Below are 12685 nucleotides of genomic sequence, written 5' to 3' on the forward strand. Positions count from 1 at the left end.
GTCCATGCTGGCAGGGGCTCATGGGAATTGTAGTCCATGGACATCTGGAGAGTCAACGTTTGGCCATCCCTGAATAGTGGTTGAAGGTTCCTATTGGAAAACAGCAAGTGATTTGGAACACAGTTGTGAACAAGAGCAAGCAAACAGAGATTAAGTTAGAATGGGAATCCCCAGTCTTTTAAAGCCTGTGGCCATTTTCGAAATCCTTGACCCAGTGTGGTGATCACAAAATGGCTGCCACAGTCAGGAGAACCAGTCACAAAATGGCTCCCAAAGGAAAGATTCTTGCACTGTAATGGCAGCTACTGCTAAAGGAATGTTTTTACAGACCTACACAGCCAATCAAGTCTCATGGCCAGCCTGAATCCTTGCTGGGCAAATCCCCACTGGATGTTCAAAAAATACTTGCTAAAAATACTTGATGGGAATCAGGAAAGGTGTTGCCAGGTACCATGTTTCCCATGGAGACCATGTTGGGAATCCCAGAGTTAGAACCTTTCTCCCTGATATGTCAGATCTCAATATTCAGGGATTTTTCTTTAACATTTTGACATGATTCTACATCTCGGGGGAAGGCTGTGCTGTTAGCAGAACCAGTTGGTAGGATCCAACTAAAGTTGTAGCCTCTGTTGAAATATGAAAGACCTGTAGTGTGCCTGCCAAAAGATGTGAAGAATATCCTACAGAGGGCATCAGAGGAGACATAGTTAGATTAGGAATTTCCTGATATTTGTTTGGAATGCACCAATGGCGATTTACCTTTCCATGAATCTCTAAGCTGCATGTTAGTGCACATGCTGCGTACACTATTATATGCACTTAAAAGGCTGATGGCTGAATGAATGAGCCATCTTGACTGGAAAATCACATGGCATTTGCAGTGATCTGATGTGAACATTCTGTTTGAGGTCTTAGATTTGTAATGCCCAAAGTTGTCAGCTGATTTACATGCCAAACCAATCCACATTTTATTCTGTGGGGTTTCCTTCCCGATAAATAAGTTTAGCTACAAGAGTAAGCTCATGTTCGTCAGTAGGACTTCCATCTGAATAAATGCACATGAACCAGACATTTACAGAAGACAGATGCTAAAGTCATGAATGGTTAAAATTGGAGGTATCTAGAGCATGGAACTCAACATGGTGCCAACTTTCCTCGGGCCCATTAAGTGTTTTTAGAAAGTAGACAGGTCCTGGTGGAGCTTCTGTCCAGCAAGGCTTCTGATAGAGTTCCAGCTCTATGTTGGGAAATACCTGGAGACTTTGGGGGTGGAGCTGGGAGTAGAAAGGATTAGGGGAAGGATCTCAATGTAGAAAAATGCTATGCAGTCCACCCTCAAAAGCAGCCATTTTCTCCAGGGAAATGGACCCCTGTCACCTAGAGATGAGCTGTTACATCAGGGGGTTTCCCAGGCCCCACCTGAGGACTGACATTCCTAGCTTCTGATGAGTCACTGGAGACTAGATTGGCTGTGTAGCTTTGGTAGCAACTGACACCACAGCACAAGGGCCTTCACTGTGTGACTGAAGATAAGCTCCAGCAGCAGCCATCTTTTTGGCTGGCTCCACCTCCTACAGAAGCCATTTTGTGACTACACGCACCATGCTGTGTTAGAACTCTACAAGTGCCTTCTGGCTCAAAGATCTGGGGGAAAATCTTCATTCTGTAGTAGAGACCATTTTGCAATGTTGAATTTTAAGAAGATGATTATGAAATCTGAAATATTAAGAAGAAACCTCTGTAGTTCATCAATAGTAGTAGTACAATATTAATAGAAATCAAGATGCCCAATTATTAGTCCCCCCACCTCCACACTCTTACTATGATGAACTGACTGTTTATATTCTTCGTTAATCCTTGGATACTCTTTGCTTCTTTTTATTCCTCATTTAGGTAGCTGACAACTAATCATATATGTATAGGCCATGTATTTCCAGCTGATGTTTCTTTCCATTTGTTCCCACAGACAGCATAGAAGATGAAATTGAAATGGCCACCGTCCGGCATCGGCCCGAAGCCCTTGAACTGCTGGAAGCCCAGAGCAAATTCACAAAGAAGGAGCTTCAAATCTTATATAGAGGTTTCAAAAATGTGAGTGATCTTTTTTTTCTTCTTTAACTAACAATGAGTTTGTGGCAATAATCTCACGGAAAGCAGGAAATGAGCCTGATTGTCACAAGGCCACAAAATAGCGAGAAGGTGGTTGGAATTTCTAATTATGACTGTAACCGGCTAAAGCAAATTTTGAGATGATAGTAATGGTGGTCATTTTTAGCGGTTATTGGCTAAATGTCATCATGTGACAAAGGATGGAAGAACTGGAATGGACCATTTTGTGCCTGGGGCAAGCAGGTGGGTGAGGCTGGGTGACATGGGGGCTGAGGTGGGGCCTCCTCAGAGAAATGCCAGCCTGTGAACTAGCCCCCCTTCATGCCACCCGACATTCCTCTGTCCCCACCAAGGGGCATCAGAAGAGGGGTCAGCAACCTCAGGCCATGAGTCCTCTGCTCATTCCCACCATTGAAAGGGGGGACAGGGACTGGCGACCATTGGGAGTGGTCCATACCAATGCCTATGACAGAGGGAAGGCTGTGGGAGTTCATGACAGGCAGTTGTCAGTGGTTGCTCTGTTCAATGTGAGCAGTTGCCATGTCCAGCCTTTGGTCCATAGTGTCGTGGGGCCAGGCTTCCCATGGCCACCACATGCCCTGCCAAAATGTCCTCTGCTTGCCAAGACAAGTGTTAATGGGTGTGGACTGAGCTGGATGCAGCGCTCCCAAAGCCCACATGGGCTTAATGGGGCCCTTTGTAGCTCCATCAAGCATGGTACCCAATTGTGGGGGAACAATAGGAGGAGTGACTTTTTAAAACCAATTGGAAATTCTATCCAGCTTTAAGAATCTGCTCACAGAATGATACATTTAAGAGGGGCCTACATGGTGTATTTGTGGGTGCAACACCACTTCCAGAAGTCAAACCTGTTGTCAAGAAGGCAAGATGCCAATGCCTAAGCTGAAAGACCTAGGAAAGATGAGGAAGTGCTCTGGTAAAAGCAGGGCAGACAGAGATGTCTCCTAGAGAAATAAAATGGAGACTGAATTGACAGAGGATATGTGCTGATGAGATAGCTTAGGGTTTCCAAGCCTGGAAATTTCATTAAGAGCAGAAGAGAAACCATGTTGAATCAGGCCAGTGGCTCATCCGGTTGAACTCTCTGTGTCGCATAATGGTCATAGTCCAGGTGCTGTCAGAAGGTCCACCAGTGGGGACAGAACTCCAGAAGTCCTCCCACTGTTTCCTCTCGAGCACCAAAGAGCATCACTGCCTCAGGCAGAGTGTTCCCTCTCTACCTTGTGGCTAAGAGCCAGTGATGGAGCTCTGCTCTACGTGTTTATCCAAACCCTTCTTGAAGCTGTCTGTGCTTGTAGCCACCACCCTGCAGCAGTGGTTTCTATGTGTTAATTACTCCTTGGGTGAAGTAGTATTTTTTAAAAAATCTGTTCTAATTTACCTCCTGAAGAGCATTGTGCTCTGCCAATACCAACAGGCTAGCGATCCGTGGCCCAAGAGAAGTATGTTTGGCCTCAACCAGCGCCTGGGCCTTTTCAGTCCTAGCCCCTACCTGGTCAAATGAGCTCCCAGAAGATCTAGGGCAGGGGTAGTCAAACTGCGGCCCTCCAGATGTCCATGGACTCCAATTCCCAGGAGCCCCTGCCAGCGAATGCTGGCAGGGGCTCCTGGGAATTGGAGTCCATGGACATCTGGAGGGCCGCAGTTTGACTACCCCTGATCTAGGGGCTCTGTTGAAGATGATTCAGTTCTGCAGGGCCTGCAAAACAGTGCTCTTCCACCAGACTTTTGGCTGAGGCCAGTGAACATCAGTGAACTCCCCGAAACAAAGTAACTAAATAAGCTATGATAATTGCATGGGAAGAGTACTAGTGGGCTAATAGTTGGTTGACAGGTTTTAACAGGTTTTAATTAGTATTGTTTTTAATGTCAAAAACCTTGAATGGCATTGTATATATTTGAATGGCATTGTATATATTTTGTATAGTTGTAAATAGTATGCTGGAATGTGTTGGAAACCTTCATGAGCTGGCTGTACTGGGGGACTATGAATGAATGAATGGATGGATGGATGGATGAATGAATGAATGAATGAATGAATGAATGAATGAATGAATGAATGAATGAATGAATGAATGAATGAAATAATTTCATTGACTGCCCGCAAATTCTTGTATTGGAAATGGGGCAAATCCCTACTTCCATATGACATTGCTGCCAGGCCACCACTCTCCTTGGCCTGGAGAAGGGAAGGAAAGAGGCATGTGGGCAGTGAGGTGGAAGTGGCTTGGTTGGTGGAGGTTACTTAGGACCACTAGAAAGAACCTTAATGGAGGTTGAACTGATGCAAGGGTGGGCATCCGCCTCCCTTGCTGGACAGGAAATGGAGAGGTAAGCAAGCAGCAAGGGTGGGACAACTCTAAAGAGACTATCACACAATTCCCCCTCCATAAGGTCTTTTCCCTGGTTGATCACTGGTGGCTCGCGTGTTTTAGAGTGGTAAATCCACTTTCCTGGATCTACCGCATCACAATTTTAAAATGGTGAAATCACAAGCCACCTATTAGACAGCCTTGGGATGTTGGCAATGTCATTTGGAGGGACTGAATATGCTGCCAACGTGCGGAGGCTGTCCAGCTACAATTTGCACATGTGGAAAAGTGAAGTGTATTTTATTTTATTTGTATTGCTGTTTCTGCTCTAGTACCATGTCAATAAATTGTCTGTCTGTCTGACCTAGGTCTCTTGTATTTTTGCCATGATATGGTGAAGGTTCCATGTTTGAATTAACTTGACTTCCCCAATGTTCAGAAATATTTGCTCCCTACAGTTCATATCAGGCCTAGTTCACAACACCACAGAACGAGTGAGAAGATCAAATGACAAAAGCTCTAAAAAAAAAAATGCACCACCCGTAGTGTTACATTTTATAGTGGTGTGCTCTGCAAAAGACACTGCATTAAAACTGTATCACAGGGTCACATCTGTCGATTATTGTTTTTAACTTTAGTTTATGTACATAGAATTGACTCCGTAAGACTTACCATCCTTCTGCCTTGTACAAGTGAGAGCCAGTGACCCAATATGCATGGCAGCAACCACACCGGGCTGCTGCCGGGCCCAAACATCAGGGTGGAATGGCCCACTGCTCCCTGCATATGGATGGGCGGTGTGTGTGCCAGTTTGTGTGGACTGCCCCAGCATAGCGCATGTGCACGCACAGCGCCAGGGCTAGAAAGCCCGGTGCCCTGCCCGGCGGCAATGGCAGCGGGGGGCATTGGGTCCCCACCACATGATGGCACAGAGCAGCATGCTGCTTTCCCATCAAGGTGGGGGTGGGGGAATGCCCTGGCCAGCTCTGTGTCTCTGCAGAGCTGACAGGGGCATGTGGTGTCCCCCGATTATGTACAGTGCTGGCCTGACCTAGCCCCCAGTGGTGCCTGCCACATCCCTTATCGCAGGCCATCCGAGGGCCTGAGTTGAGCCAGGATTGCGCAGCGCCTGGGATGGAGACAACAACGGGGATTAGCCCCATCACTGCCAGCACAGGCATTCTGCCCCGTGCATAATGAGCTAGTGTGGTGTATTGGTTACGAGTGGCAGCTTCTAATCTGATCAGCCTGTCTCCAAATGAAGCTAGTTGAGTTACCTTGGGCTAGTCACAGTTATGTTAGAGCTGTTTTCACAGAGCAGTAATGTCAGGGGTCTCTCAGCCCAACCTACCTCACAATGTGTTTGTTGTGGGGAGCAAAAGGGAAGGAGATTGTAAGCTGCTTTGAGGCTCCTTCAGGATATAAAAAACAATTTTTCTTCTTTTAAAAATCAGTTAAATTCTTAAGCTCTGGGCTTGTAGTTTTTTGGTACTACCTTGTTGTGTGATCTTATCGATGGGGACTGTTATGGTTTATATTGTTGTATTGATCTTGTTTGTTTTTCAATTGAAAACATCCTCTAAGACCCAGGGAGAAAAGAAATAAGTACAAGAAATATGGCTATTTATGTGGCTATCTAGGTGAGGCTGAGAGAGCCCTGGTATTACTGAAGAAGAAGAGTTGGTTCTTATATGCTGCTTTTCTGTATCCGAAGGAGACTCAAAGCGGCTGACATTCACCTTCCCTTTCTCTCCCCACAGCAGACACCCTGTGAGGTGGGTGAGGCTGAGGTAGCCCTGATATTACTGAAGAAGAAGAGTTGGTTCTTATATGCCACTTTTCTCTACCCAAAGGAGTTTCAATGAGGCTTACAGTTGCCTTCCCTTTCCTCTCCCCACAACAGTCACCCTGTGGAGTGGGTGAGGCTGAGAGAGCCCTGATGTTACTGCTTGGTCAGAACAGCTTCATCAGTGCTGTGGTGAAGGCAAGGTCACCCAGCTGGTTGCATGTGGAGGAGAAGTAGGGAACCAAACTCGACTCACCAGATTAGAAGTCCACCCTCCTAACTACTACATCAAGCTGGCTATGCAGAGAGTGATAAAAATGTGGATTTAACTGCCAGAGGATGTAGTGATGGTCACAGTAATAAACAACTTTAAATGGGGATTAGATGGCTTCATGTAGGGTAGGTCTATTTATAGCTACTAGCCATGGTGGCTGAGGGGAACCTCCACATTCAGACGCACTAATCATCTGAATCCCAGAGCCAGGAGTCTGGGCCCTGTTGTTGGCCATCCAGAGGAACTGGTTGGCCACTGTGTGAGACAGGATGCCGAACTAGCTGGACCACTGATCTGATCCAGCAGGGCTCTTCTTATGTACTTATGAAGACCTCAGTCTTGGTGCCCTTTGTTGTCCATCCAGAGGAACTGGTTAGCCATTGTGTGAGAAAGGATGCTGGACTAGATGGACCAGGTGTAGTCAAACTGCGGCCCTCCAGATGTCCATGGACTACAATTCCCAGGAGCCCCTGCCAGCATTCGCTGGCAGGGGCTCCTGGGAATTGTAGTCCATGGACATCTGGAGGGCCACAGTTTGACTACCCCTGAGATGGACTTTTGGAGTTCTTCATATATGAATATGAACTCTGGTTACATATAATGGTTGATCCATGTACATGCTGCAATTAAATTGTGATGTCTGTAATCTAGTTACAATTTACAAAGCAGGGACTAAGCTAAAATAAAGGGTGGGGATACTAAGAAAGAAAAGAGCAAGAGACAAATTATCCAATTAGCAAACAGCTATTGACAGGAGATCTACTTAAGCTGTGAAACAGTCCAACGGCGGCGTGAAAAAAGTATCGTGCATCGTAATTGGAAAATAGCTTTAAAAGGGCCCTCGGTTCCTCGAGGCTTGAAAAGCTCTCCGCGTTTTTCTGTTTCCCGTCCTTCCAGTGTGGTGGCTGATGAATCCTCACTCAGTTGCCGTCCCAGTGGGAGAGCTCCATTTCGTAACAGGCTTCCCGTCACCGCTCTTTGGTGCAAAATGAAACGGTGATTGCTGCAGTCATTAACCTTTCAAACCAATGGCTCTGTGGCAGGCCTTGTACACGTGGCCCTTCACAGTCAATTGCCCCGGCTATCAAGCAAGCCCTTGGCATGTGGTCTCTCGTTCCCTTTCAGCCACTGAGAAAGTGTTTCTTTCTTTCTATTTTTTTAATCAGTTCCCACCATTCTTTATTAAGCCTATTTGCTTTCCAGGCAAATAAAACCACCGAGATTCCCTCAAAAGTACTGTATTCTTTTGTTTCATTCAGAACCAGGAAAGTGTGGACTCCTTTTGATGCTGTGAATAGCTGTGACTTCCAGGTTTGGATGTGAAATCTGCCTTTTTTCAGGGGTAGAGAGAGAGATGACCTAGAAATACCTTAAGAATTTGCTCACAATTTATATCAGCAGTGGAAGGGGAGGGGGGAAGGGAAGCATGTGACTCTGGGATAGGCAAGCTCACAAATGAAATTATAGAGATTGAAGACTCCCATTTCAGTTCTCAAGAGTCTAGCGGGTTTTTTAGGGGGGATCCACTTTAGTGGATCCACTTTAGTGGATTCCCCCAAAAAGCGCTACAATGAAGCGATTTTGCAGGAGTTTTGCAGATTGTGTACGACATTGTGCATAATGTTAAAAAAATAGCGTTACACACTGGTAAGACTTCAGCAACATTAACGCTGTGTGGAATGGCCCTTTGTCTTAGTCTTCTTCTTCTAGAGCTCTTGCACAAGAAGAAACACTCACACAAAGATTGCAGTAGCCACTTGCTTATTTATCCCCATCTGCCCAGGATGTTTTCTAGCTTTCATGATGCTATTATGGAAAGTCTACCTAGATAGGTCCATAATAGGCAAAAATTTATGGCAATAGAAAACAATACATTGAGTCACGTTGAGTTCTTTTCCCAACCATTTGTGAAACTACTCAACAAACAAAGAAACTCTACTTTATATCTCTCCTATTTAAATTTCTCAGTATAAATCAGGTCAAAAAAAGGATATTGCTGGTATTTCATGCTCGCTATTTTGGAGAAAACCCACAAAGGGTTCCTGAAATCCTGAGGCTGATTTATGGCATGAGTTTACTCGGGATTTTGATAGCTGACCTGCTGACTCCGGGATGACCTCTGGATCTGATTGTTCTCTCTTGTGAGGAACATTGTGACTTTGGAGCTATTTGTGGGTGGCACCAAGAAGTCTGTCTGGTTTGGAAAATGAACTCTGTGGAAGGTCAAAGCTCGACTGGTCCAGATGCTTAGCTCAGTGAGGAATCGGCAGACAGAGACAGTTTGGTGTAGTGGTTAAAAGTGGCGAACTCTCATCTGGAGAACTGGGTTTGATTCCTACCTGCAGTCAGTAGGGTGACCATGAGCTAGTCACAGTTCTTTCAGAGCTGTTCTCACAGACCAGTTCTCATAGAGCTCTCTCAGTCCCACCACCCTCACAGGGTGAGGAGAGGAAGGGAAAGATATACTGTCAATGTCCTCACCCACACCCAGGCAAACCGGTGCTGCTCTGGTTCTCATCCCTGCCTGGAAGAGAAAAGAGCAGGCTTTTCCACAGTCTTATTTTCCTTGCTTTTGTGTTCCTGCTGCTTTCTTTTCTGATCTGCACCTGTTTTACTCCTTTTAGTGGCCAGTGTGATGTTACATCACATTATGTCCAGCATATGCCCATGCATGTTTTTATGCTAGACGTAAAGTGGTGTAATATCGGTTCGACCACAAAACGGAGAGAAACACATGCAGGACAGAATTTTCTGGTGGATGAAAAACTGGTTCATTAACAGGAAACAGAGAGTGAGTAGAAATAGGCAGTTTCCCAGTGAAAGGTGGCAAGCAGCAGGCTACAACTGGAATTGGTTCTAGGTCTGGTGCTTTCTCACTTGTGTAGTAATGGTCTAGCACTGGGAGCAAGCAGTGAAGTGAAGTTTGCAGATGAAGAAGAAGAGCTGGTTTTTATATGCCGCTTTTGTCTACCCGAAGTAATCTCAAAGCAGCTTAAAATCGCCTTCCCTTTCCTCTTCCTACCACAGACATCCTGTGAGGTAGGTGAGGCTGAGAGAGAAGAAGATGACAAGTTGGTTTTTATATGCGCTTTTCTCTACCCGAAGGAGTCTCAAAGTGGCTTCCCTTTCCTCTCCCCACAACAGACACCCTGTGAGGGAGGTGAGACTGAGAGAGCTCTGATATTACTGAAGAAGAAGAGTTGGTTCTTATATGCCCCTTCGGAGTCTGAGAGAGCCTTGATATCACTGCTTGGTCAGAACAGCTTTATCAGTGCTGTGGTGAGCCCAAGGTCACCCAGCTGGTTGCAAGGGAAGAGGGGCTAGCATGGAATCAAACCCAGCTCGCCAGATGAGAACTCCTAACCACTACACTAACCTGGCTCTCTAGCATATAGATGCCATCCTCCAGCAGGCTCAGCATAAAGCAGGGGTAGCCCAACTGGGGTCCCTGGGGCTCATGGTAATTGTAGTCCATGAACATCTGGAGAACCACAGTTTGGCCACTCCTGGCCTAAAAGATCCCTAACAAGTGGTCATCCAGCCGCTGCTTGAAGACTGCCAGTGAGAGGGAGTTCACACCCTCCCTGATAATAGGGATGGGTTGTCCTGATTTTAAGTTATAGAATTTTCAGGCTTGATCATGAGAGAATGGGGGGGGGGGACCAGGTCCCTGTAAAACTATACAGCCAGTGGCTATAAAATAAGATGGGGCAGGCAAAATCAAGGAGGAGTGAATGGCTGCAAAGCACAAGTAAGCCCAGCCATCTGAAATGTGTTTGCCTCTGTCTAGCCAATATGAATTGCATGACTGTATGAAAGAAACGGGCACCTCCCAAACTGCAAATTGATTGTGAATTCTGTAAAGAAAATGGTGTTATCTTTTACCTTTACAATTACAGCAGTGAGAGAACTAGCACTGCCTGCCGACTGTGAACGTTTGCAGAATCACAGCCACAAGAACACTGGAGCTTGGATGGCTCATTATAAATAGGGAAATGGAAGAGCCGTGGCTGCTGACACCCCGTTATGGGCTGCTGTGAGATTTCAGCATTCAGAGAGATGTTCTTCGTTCATGTAGCACCAGCTTGCTTTCGGTGTCAACACTCTTTGCTTGGAGCAAAACATTCTTTTGTATCCTCTGAAAGTCAACAGTGCCAGTAGTTTTTAAATGCATAAACTAATATTCAGAGGAATCATATTACAAGGATTTGTTATTCACCCAGGAAATTAGGACCCAAAGGGGTCATGACAAGGACAGACACCAGGTTGTAGAAAGGTGGCTCAGCACCATTTTTGGGGCCCTCTTGTTCCAAAGCCATCAGTAAACATCTGCTAACTTCAGCCTCAAAACATCTCGATCAGTTTTTAATGGTTTAACTCGATCAGTTAAACCATTAATCAGGGCTCCTCTTTCCTTCTCGTTACCAGAATCCCATGTCCTTTGTCTTGCCTGCAGGTCATCTCCCAGTTATGGGTCTCTAACAGAATGCCACAGTCCCATCTCTAACAAGTGGCTCTTCATTCTCTTCTTCTAGCCAGCCTTCAGTAAACCAGCCTTCAGTAAAACTATCCAGTAGGTAGTTATGTTGAATGCTGCAGGAAACTCCCATTTTCTGTTTTTCTTCTCCTTTGCCTATCAAAAACTATCTCTTATTTTATAGCCTGAATGCTCACACTGGGCCCATAACCGTTTAAATATACAAAGGTGGTGCAAAACACTAGCTCCTTAAAGAATAAAATAGTTGTATTAAAAAGAGAAACAACTTTGTAAAGAAGAGAGGTAGTCCTAGCTATCTAATGGTTATGTGCATTCATTCTGTCTGTTTTAGAGGCAAGCAGGGAGGAAGAGTGTTTAAAGGAGCAGGAAGTCACCAAATGAGCCAATCAGGAGACTATTTGAATAACATCAGAAGTTCCTAATCTAAATATACTAGCTACATATTATGCCCCCTGTAGGATATTGTTCATGTCAGTTCAATCATGCAGACTACAAATCTCACATATTTCCATACAAACAAACCATAGTGGTGTGGCCTTTCAACCAACTGGCCTGGACAATCAACTGAGCATCTGTTTGTTTAATGTCACCATATTTTCTCATAATTGTGGAGCCAAGCTGCATACAGACACAAATTTACATCAGAATTCACTCTGAAAGAAATTAGAAAGCAGCGGCATTGGGGGAAAATATTCTCATCTACAGGGTGAAAGGGTAGGTAATAACCGGTATAATTGTTTCATGACAACACAATTATCAGTTATTTCCCAGAAAGGAGAGAGATACAGATCCTTTCAAAATTACAAAAATCACTGTAAACACACTTTGTCATTATGTCATTGAGTAAGCTTCATATATGTAATCTCATGTTGTCCCTGACCTGGTATCAATTTTGACGGTTTCAAAAATGTAATTATAGCATCGTCCTGAAATAAGGACTGTCAGCAAAAATGAAGAACAGTTTTAGATGGTAGAATAAAAGGGTTCAAGGAAGTCTGCATTTAACAGCTTAGAGCTTGTTCCAGAATGTCTTTATCCACTATCTTTTCCCCCGGCTTCATAGGCTATTAAGATGGTTTCATAAGTATTGTTGCTGACCAAGACCATCTAGCAGTCCTGCTGGAAACTTCCTCAGTGTCATTATTGTCTACATCTACTAGGAGGTTAGAAGAAGAGTTGGTTTTTATCAGCCACTTTTCTTTACCCAAAGGTGTCTCAAAGTAGCTTACAGTCGCCTTCCCTTTCCTCTCCCCACCACAGACAACCTGTGAGGTGGGTGAGGCTGAGAGAGCCTTGATATTCCTGCTCAGTCAGAACAGCTTTATCAGCACTGTGGCAAGCCCAAGATCACCCAGTTGGTTACATGTGGAGGAGTGCGGAATCAAACTCACTCCTAACCACTACACCAAGCTACACCAAGCTGCTTAAGCCATCTAGCTTAAATTCTTAATGTATTTGCTTTCTGTGGCCACTAATTCCACTACCATTGTGTAAGGTAGGTCATATTGATCCTTTAACTGAGTTAACTACACATATGTTTACATATAAATCTGACAAAAAACTGATTGGATCATAAATATTTAATGTGTCTCTGGTTTATCTGAGACCATAATTAAAAGGAAATGTCAAGAGAAACTGAAACTGATAGGAAAACTGTCCAATCATTATACTCTGGAAGGACAAAA

At 44.8% G+C, this 12685-nt stretch overlaps 1 protein-coding gene across 11 annotated transcripts in view; it reads left to right on the forward strand.

Annotated features, from left to right (window-relative positions):
* The window catches only part of KCNIP4 (potassium voltage-gated channel interacting protein 4), a 410617-nt gene that overhangs the window by 365930 nt on the left and 32002 nt on the right, over positions 1 to 12685 (forward strand). For 9 of the 11 annotated variants that reach the window (XM_077301562.1, XM_077301561.1, XM_077301559.1 and 6 more), the window contains exon 2: positions 1967 to 2091. In XM_077301562.1, coding sequence (XP_077157677.1) covers positions 1967 to 2091 — 125 coding nt within the window. The remainder of the gene's footprint in view (positions 1 to 1966; positions 2092 to 12685) is intronic. The other 2 variants (XM_077301554.1, XM_077301553.1) reach the window with 1 other exon arrangement.

The sequence above is a fragment of the Paroedura picta genome, chromosome 10 (assembly GCF_049243985.1).
Source record: "Paroedura picta isolate Pp20150507F chromosome 10, Ppicta_v3.0, whole genome shotgun sequence".
In the NCBI taxonomy this organism is placed as follows: domain Eukaryota; kingdom Metazoa; phylum Chordata; class Lepidosauria; order Squamata; family Gekkonidae; genus Paroedura; species Paroedura picta.